This window comes from Tupaia chinensis, unplaced genomic scaffold (genome assembly GCF_000334495.1).
Source record: "Tupaia chinensis unplaced genomic scaffold, TupChi_1.0 Scaffold149501_1, whole genome shotgun sequence".
NCBI lineage: Eukaryota > Metazoa > Chordata > Mammalia > Scandentia > Tupaiidae > Tupaia > Tupaia belangeri.
The window spans coordinates 3,069,607-3,076,656 of record NW_006209345.1 but is presented as its reverse complement, the minus strand read 5'-3'; the positions used below and the strand labels follow the sequence as shown (position 1 = coordinate 3,076,656).

The following is a 7,050-nucleotide window of genomic DNA, read 5'->3' as shown; positions in this document are numbered from 1 at the left end:
TTTTTTTTGAGAGGTTTTTGCTATAGGGTGTGTGCGCTCACCAGAAAAACAGAGAAACAGAGACAGAAAGCAAGAAATCACCCCCCCCCCAAGGGGGGATGGCCATGCTTCAATCCCTTCTCTTCCATTCTCTTCTTGGGATCTTGGGCACACATGCTTACATGCCCAGCGTGAGTTTAAGTCACCGGGTTCAGGACTCGAACCGTGGTCAACTACATGGGAGTTGAGCGATATAGCCATTATGCCAACTGCTGCTCCTGCCATCCTTTGTATTTCCTTTAGTGATAAACATTTCTAGAATGAAGTGGTGGTCAGTTTTTTAACTTCCTTCCTGGGGGGAACGGGGTTGTAGCAGATGGCGTAGGGGTTACTTCACTGACTCCCACATGGCCGACCATGATTCCAGTCCTGAGCCTGATGGCTTAAAAATCATGCTGGGTGCATTTGCATGCATACCCAAGATTTCGGAAGGAGAGTGGAGGAGAAAGGATTGCAGCATGGCCATCCTGCCTGGGGGTGATTTCTCACTTTCCTTCTCACTGTCTCTGTCTCTTTCTCTTTAAAGAGCATATGCATTCTAAGGTTAAAAACCTCTTTTAAAAAATTTAAAATTATCTTTTAAATAAAATAAAATAAATATTTTATTTTTAAAAATTAACGTCATTTTATTTAATTTGATCAGGAAGGACAGAGTGAGAGATAAAGAGAGAGAAAGGGAAAGTGAGAAAGCAAGCTGCCAGCTCCAGGATTTAAAGCGTGATAGGTCATGTGGGAGCCCAGCGACTTTAACCACCATGCCACCTGCCGGCCCTGAGGCAAAAACTTCTAAAAAAAAACCAAAAAACCTTCCTTCCTGGGCTGAAAATATGGGCAAGCTCACTCTCCCTTTGTCAAGCTCATTCTCCCTTTTTTTCCACACATACCCCCTTTAAGAACAATCTTTTAAAATATTTTTTTGGACCATGAAATCCTAACATTGGGGACTATAGGCTTGAACCCATTGATCTTGTTTCTGAAAAGACGGGGTGGGAGTACAGGGGGCAGGAGCTGGCTTTCTGAACCTGCGGGTAAGCCTGGGTTGGGGGGAGCAGGGTTCTGGGGTCCCCTGTGACTCAAAACTTTTCCTCTATCTTCCCCAGGCAGCTGAGCTGGAGGCAGCCCGGCCTCCCCGGCACCGCTACCTCCTGGTGGTTTCCACACGGGACAACTTGAGCCAGGATGAGACAGTCCTCCTTGGGGTGGATTTCCCTGACAGCAGGTAGGAGCAGGGAGAGGAAGGGAGGGGGCAAGGAAGCAAGGCTCTGGGGATAATGGCTTTCCCCGTGTACCCCGTCAGCTCCCCCAGCTGCACCCTGGGCCTGGTCTTGCCTCTCTGGAGTGATACCCAGGTGTACCTAGATGGAGATGGGTAAGACTGGCAACTGGAGAAGGGAAGGGGAGAGGAGGGACCAGGAGAGTGGAAAAAACCAAGTGCGAGGGATGTGATGAGGGGGCTGGCAGTGGGGGGCAGTGTAACTCCAGGCTGGGAGTCCAGGCCTGTGACCTGTTCTCAGCTTTACCTCAGATTTGCTGTGTGATCTTGGGCAATTCACCTATTTCTCTGGGCCTCAGCCATCCTATATCTGGCCAATGGGCAGGCCTTCTATCCCAAGGCCTGGAATTTGGCTCCACCCCCACCTGGTCTCCTGCAGGGGCTTCAGTGTGACATCTGGTGGGCAGAGCCGAATCTTCAAGCCAGTCTCCATCCAGATCATGTGGTAAGGGCCAGGCTAGCCTCATCTAGGGCTGTGGCTGTAGGGCCTGGGTCAGGGCAGCAGGGGACACAGTATAATCTACCCTTTCCTCCTGCCCCAGGGCCACGCTCCAAGTGTTGCACCAGGCATGTGAGGCGGCTCTAGGCAGTGGCCTGGTGCCTGGTGGCAGTGCCCTCACCTGGGCGAGCCACTACCAAGAGAGACTGAATTCTGACCAGAGCTGCCTCAATGAGTGGATGGCCATGGCTGACCTGGAGTCTCTGCGACCTCCCAGTGCTGAGTCTGGCCGGTCAGTGCAGGGAGGGGAGGGCCTTAGGGAAAAGAGCCAGGAAAACACAGTGGGGTGCCATGGCCAAAAGGGGAAGGGGCTCTCTGACTGAGGAGCTCTGCTCCCAGGTCCTCAGAACAAGAGCAGATGGAACAAGCAATCCGGGCTGAGCTGTGGGATGTGTTGGATGCCAGCGACCTGGAGAGCATCACTTCCAAAGAGGTGGGCAGGTGGCCGAGGGACCAGGGGCCCTCCAGCAGGCCATGAGTTTGCCTGACCTTGAGGCCTTCCCATCTAGCTGTCCTTCAGTCCTGAGCTAGCATGTCCCATCTAGCATGTCTTCCTGGATACTTTGGCCTCAGCCCCAGTCCTGGCCTCAGCTTTCTGTCTAGATGGGCTAGGGGAATGAGGGATGATGGACCAGGAGCCTGGAGAGCCTCACTCGCAGCGTCTCCTCTTGGGCTGTGCCCACAGATCCGCCAGGCCCTGGAGCTGCGCCTAGGACGCCCTCTCCAGCAGTACCGTGACTTCATTGACAACCAGATGCTGCTGCTCATGGCCCAGCAAGACCGGGCGTCCCGCATCTTCCCCCATCTCTACTTGGTGAGCTGCAGGCGGAGTGGAGAAATAAAGAGTGCTACAGCAGGGGCCGTGGACAGGGGGAGGTAGTGTCTGGAGAGAAGGGAACATGGTGCTTCTCTCCCCTTCCCTAGGGCTCAGAGTGGAATGCCGCGAACCTGGAGGAACTGCAGAGAAACAGGTAGTACTGAGCCCCTTGAGACCGCCTACTCTCTGTCTGCTCTTGGACTTCCTCCAAGGATAGTATGGCCAGCTTCAGAAGGCCCAAGGCCACCCTCAGTGGCTGCTTTCTACTCTGCCACTTGGGCTGTCACTCTGGCATGGGCTCTCGGGTCACACAGAGCAGCAACCTCCTTAGTCCACACTTCTTTCCTCCCCGGCTATAAGGCAAGAGCAGAAACAGAGGCCCTTGGCCCCCTCAGGTGAGCAGCAGCAGTGGGCATTGCTGTGACTGTCATTTCCAGGCAGTGAAAGGCTCCTCTCCACCTGGCCGTGTCCCAGGGAGAAGGAGCAGCCTCTCTCTCAGTGGGGACCTGGCTGCTTGCTCTGTCACCTGTTTACCACAGGCTTCTGAGAGGCGTGCTGTTATCTCCCGGCTGCAGATCTACCCAATCTCAGCTTAGTTCAGAAGCTGTTGAAGAGTTAGGTTAGTGTTATAGTTGACCTCCACTGTCAGGACTGGATAGGGAAACTCAAGCCGACTGTGGTGGGATGATTTGCTCAAGGTCACAGTCACCTGACAGCTGGGTCATTTCTCCTCTCGCTATGCTTGCTTCCTCACTGAGTCTTTGGAACTGAGCACTAAAGAGAAATACCCAGGGGCGGCTGGGTGTGATGGCCGGGGGCAGGGCCTAGTGACCCTGCCACATAAGCCTGGCCTTGGGTCCTCTGGTACAGGGTCACCCACATCTTGAACATGGCCCGGGAAATTGACAACTTCTACCCCGAGCGCTTCACCTACCACAACGTGCGCCTCTGGGATGAGGAGTCAGCCCAGCTGCTGCCCCACTGGAAGGAGACACACCGCTTCATTGAGGCTGCAAGGTCAGGCTCCTTCTGGCCCCAGATGCCCACCCCAGTCTCAATGGCCGGGCCCCAGCCCAGCCCAGGCCAGCCCAGCCCAGCCTCAATCAGACCCTTTCCCCTCCTTTCCATTCTGCTGCCATCAGTTCTCACACTTTCAGACCCTCCATGTCCTCACTTCCTTTCTCTCTCTCAGTAGTAGCCCATTAGCTGTCTGCCTCACCCCGCACTGCAGGGCTCCTCACAGTGAGGGAGAAGGGGTAGGGGAGCTGACCAGGTCCCACCCACAGAGCCCAGGGCACCCGAGTGTTAGTCCACTGCAAGATGGGTGTCAGCCGCTCAGCTGCCACGGTGCTGGCCTACGCCATGAAGCAGTACGGCTGGAGCCTGGAGCAGGCCCTGCACCATGTGCAGGAGCTCCGGCCCATCGCCCGCCCCAACCCTGGCTTTCTGCGCCAGCTGCAGACCTACCAGGGCATCCTGACTGCCAGGTATGGAGTAGGGGGACGAGGGATGACGCACATGCTGGAGTGGCTGCTGGGTCACTCAAGACTGACTCGAAGCCACCTCCTCTCAGCCGGCAGAGCCATGTCTGGGAGCAGAAAGTGGGAAGGGTCTCCCCAGAGGAACTGCTGGCCCCCAAAGTCTCTACACCATTCCCACGTCTTCCACCGGAACCAGGGGGCAGTGAGGAGGTGAAAGTTAGAAGCTTGGAAGAGAGCCAGGCAGCTCAAGAAGAAGAGCCTGCACCACGACGCCGTATCAACCTCCGAGGGGTCATGAGGTCTATCAGTCTCCTGGAGCCCCCTTCAGAGCTGGAGAGCACCTCAGGGGCTAGTGACCTGCCAGAGGTGAGGCTAGGGCTGGGGCAGTTCATTCTGCAGTGGCGAAGGGAGGGGGTGAGGAGAAGGGAGGGTGGGGAAACATCAGGACAGGTGCTCGACTTCAGGCCCCGAGCAATCTGGGCCCCCTGCAGGGTCTCCTCAGAGGTGTGGATGCCTGGTCCCTGACTCCCCACACTGTCTGCCCACACCCCTCAGCACTAGACATCTAGACCCACCCCGTGAGCATCCCCAAAGATGGGTAGCACATCCTGGGCATTTCCTTTCTGTTTCTCAGAGAAGTGAGAAGACCTGGTGGGGGCAGGCCAGGGCACTGCAGACCTAGACTGGGAGTTGGGTGTGGTGTCACAGGGACAGGGCAGGAGGCAGCACCTGAGGACATCAGCCAGCCCCAGGCCAGGGTGGCAGGCAGGCTTCAGCCTGACAAAGGACTAGCTTGCTAAGACAGAGAGCTGCCCAGCTGTGGAATGAGCATCCTCCCCAGGCCATGAGCTCCACAGCCAACTGCTGGCCCTAGAGGTGGTTCTTACTCTAGATAAGGATAGGTAAGATGATTTCTGTTGCGAAGCTCCTCACGTATCCAAAGAGCAACAAGCAAAGGACGAGGCAGCAAAGGGTCTTACTGCTCTTGGCACTCAAGTGCTAAGTGAGCCCCTCTCTGCACTAAGTGTTACAACGTAGTCTAAAACTCGACACCAGCCTCACGTCAGGAAGCCAGGCCCCACAGGTGACCGCAGGCCCAATGGCAAACCCAGCAAAGGGGGAGCCTGCTGAGGGCAAAAAGATTTGGGAGAAGCTTCTTGGAATTGATGCTGGACATGGAAGGAGTGGGAGGAATGGAGAGTGGATAGATGGATGTGGGCGTGCTATGGGAGTTGCCAAAGGCGGGTACCCACATCCAGCACCCAGACACACACATCCTCCTGGCCCAGCTCGGGGCCAGGCAGTGGAGGAGGTTTCCTCTGTGGCTCACTTTTCTGACTATATAAATGCAGAGTGGACAAGAGGTGGAGCAGAGGTCCTGTGGAACCTAGGCCTCCAGGGAGTGGCAGGGCAGGGACTGAAGATGGCCTCTGGGGTCCAGAGGGAAGATGCAGGCAGGTAAAATCAAGGAACAGGGGCGGTAGGGCTGGGTGCCATCTCCCTCCTAGGGAGTCATGGCCCAGGAACCACATGGTGTTTCTGTTAGGCATTCAGCAAGCATTCTGCATCTACCCTTTGCCTGTCTGCGCTTGATGTTCCTGTCCTGGGAAGACTTCCCAATGGCTCTTTTCCTTCTACTCTCACCCATCCAGGTTTTCTCCTCCTATGAGTCTTCAGATGAAGAGCCTCCACAGCCCTTCTCTCCTCTCTCAAGGGTTAAGGGAGGTGCCTGGATCCACAAAGGGCCTCGTCCTGCCCTGAAATCCCGCCAATCTGTGGTTGCCCTGCAGAGTGCCGCCTTGGTGGCCAGCCGGACCCAGGCCTTCCTGGAGCAGGAGCAGGCACAAGGGGAAGCTGGCATGCCCTCCACACCCAGGCTCCGGAAGGTGGTGAGGCAGGCCAGCATGGATGATAGCAGAGAGGAGGACGAGCCCTGAGCTCTCCCACGTGTGCCCACGTACCCCTAGACACTAAATAGAGGCAACTGATCTGCAGCTCCTCAGATGAACACACCCGTACACACTCCCCTTGGCTCCTCCCCAGGAGTCTCGACTCCTGTCACTACAGCCTCACCTCCTACAGCCTTAAGTCTCAGACCCGTGTCCACCTGTCTAAGGGCTCATGCATATAATTGGGGTGCAGTAGAGAGACTGAAGGTGCCTTTGGGGGCAACAGCACCCTAGTTTCATGCTCAACTTTCACCCTAAAACACTCCCTTATAACCACAGATATGGAAAGGCTCAGGCCTTCTACTCTCATTTCATTCCAGCTAGGCCAGAGACTCAGTGGTCTCCCAAAACAAAGTCCCCAACCCCAGGAGGCTCTGAGGGGTCTGGCTGGTCGACTCTCTTGCACACCTCACAGCTGGCCTGAGTCTGTGGCTGCTGCCCGCAGCCCAGACACTGCATGAGGTCACAGGACACCAGGCCAGAGTGTTTGTTATGTCCTTCACAGCTTCTGGCCAGTCTGTTTTTCATAGTCTTAATAGTATCTGGCTTTGTACTGAGAAATAAAAGACATTTTCATATTTAGTTATTTTTGACTTACGATAAACTTGTCTTCAATCAGATCCTTCTCTGTTTACAGAACAGAGAACTATAAGGAGAGCTTGACTTCTTATAGTTTCCTCACAATTCCCAGGTGTCTTGTGACAGATTGACGTATTTAGGGGAGTGGAGTGTTTGCAGGTGGAGTGGGAGGAAGAGTGGGGCAGAGAAGAGGGGAGGCCAGTGTCATCTCCCACCTTCTAGGGTAGGGCCTGGGTAAATGTTATCTGCCCAAGCCCCAGGCTGGTTGGTGGAAGAACAGCAGGCATTAGCTCTGTTGGGAGAGCTGAAGGGAGTTACCCATGAGGAAGTGGAAGCTGCTGCTGCCTATTTCGACAGGACCAAGCCTGTTTGGAAAGCTAAGACTCCTTTTGGACACTGGATGCTAGTTCTTG

The 7,050-nt window shown here is 55.3% G+C and overlaps 1 protein-coding gene across 1 annotated transcript in view; it reads left to right on the top strand.

Annotated features, from left to right (window-relative positions):
- SSH3 (slingshot protein phosphatase 3) overlaps nucleotides 1-6,644 on the top strand; it is a 10,411-nt gene extending 3,767 nt beyond the window's left edge. Inside the window, exons 4-14 of the mRNA XM_006171301.3 lie at nucleotides 1,140-1,258; nucleotides 1,337-1,408; nucleotides 1,692-1,757; nucleotides 1,855-2,043; nucleotides 2,151-2,244; nucleotides 2,497-2,625; nucleotides 2,736-2,782; nucleotides 3,499-3,645; nucleotides 3,915-4,115; nucleotides 4,202-4,475; nucleotides 5,762-6,644. Of these exons, the coding sequence (XP_006171363.1) occupies nucleotides 1,140-1,258; nucleotides 1,337-1,408; nucleotides 1,692-1,757; nucleotides 1,855-2,043; nucleotides 2,151-2,244; nucleotides 2,497-2,625; nucleotides 2,736-2,782; nucleotides 3,499-3,645; nucleotides 3,915-4,115; nucleotides 4,202-4,475; nucleotides 5,762-6,046 (1,623 nt within the window). The 3' untranslated portion in view covers nucleotides 6,047-6,644. The remainder of the gene's footprint in view (nucleotides 1-1,139; nucleotides 1,259-1,336; nucleotides 1,409-1,691; nucleotides 1,758-1,854; nucleotides 2,044-2,150; nucleotides 2,245-2,496; nucleotides 2,626-2,735; nucleotides 2,783-3,498; nucleotides 3,646-3,914; nucleotides 4,116-4,201; nucleotides 4,476-5,761) is intronic.
- Nucleotides 6,645-7,050: the final 406 nt, after the last annotated feature.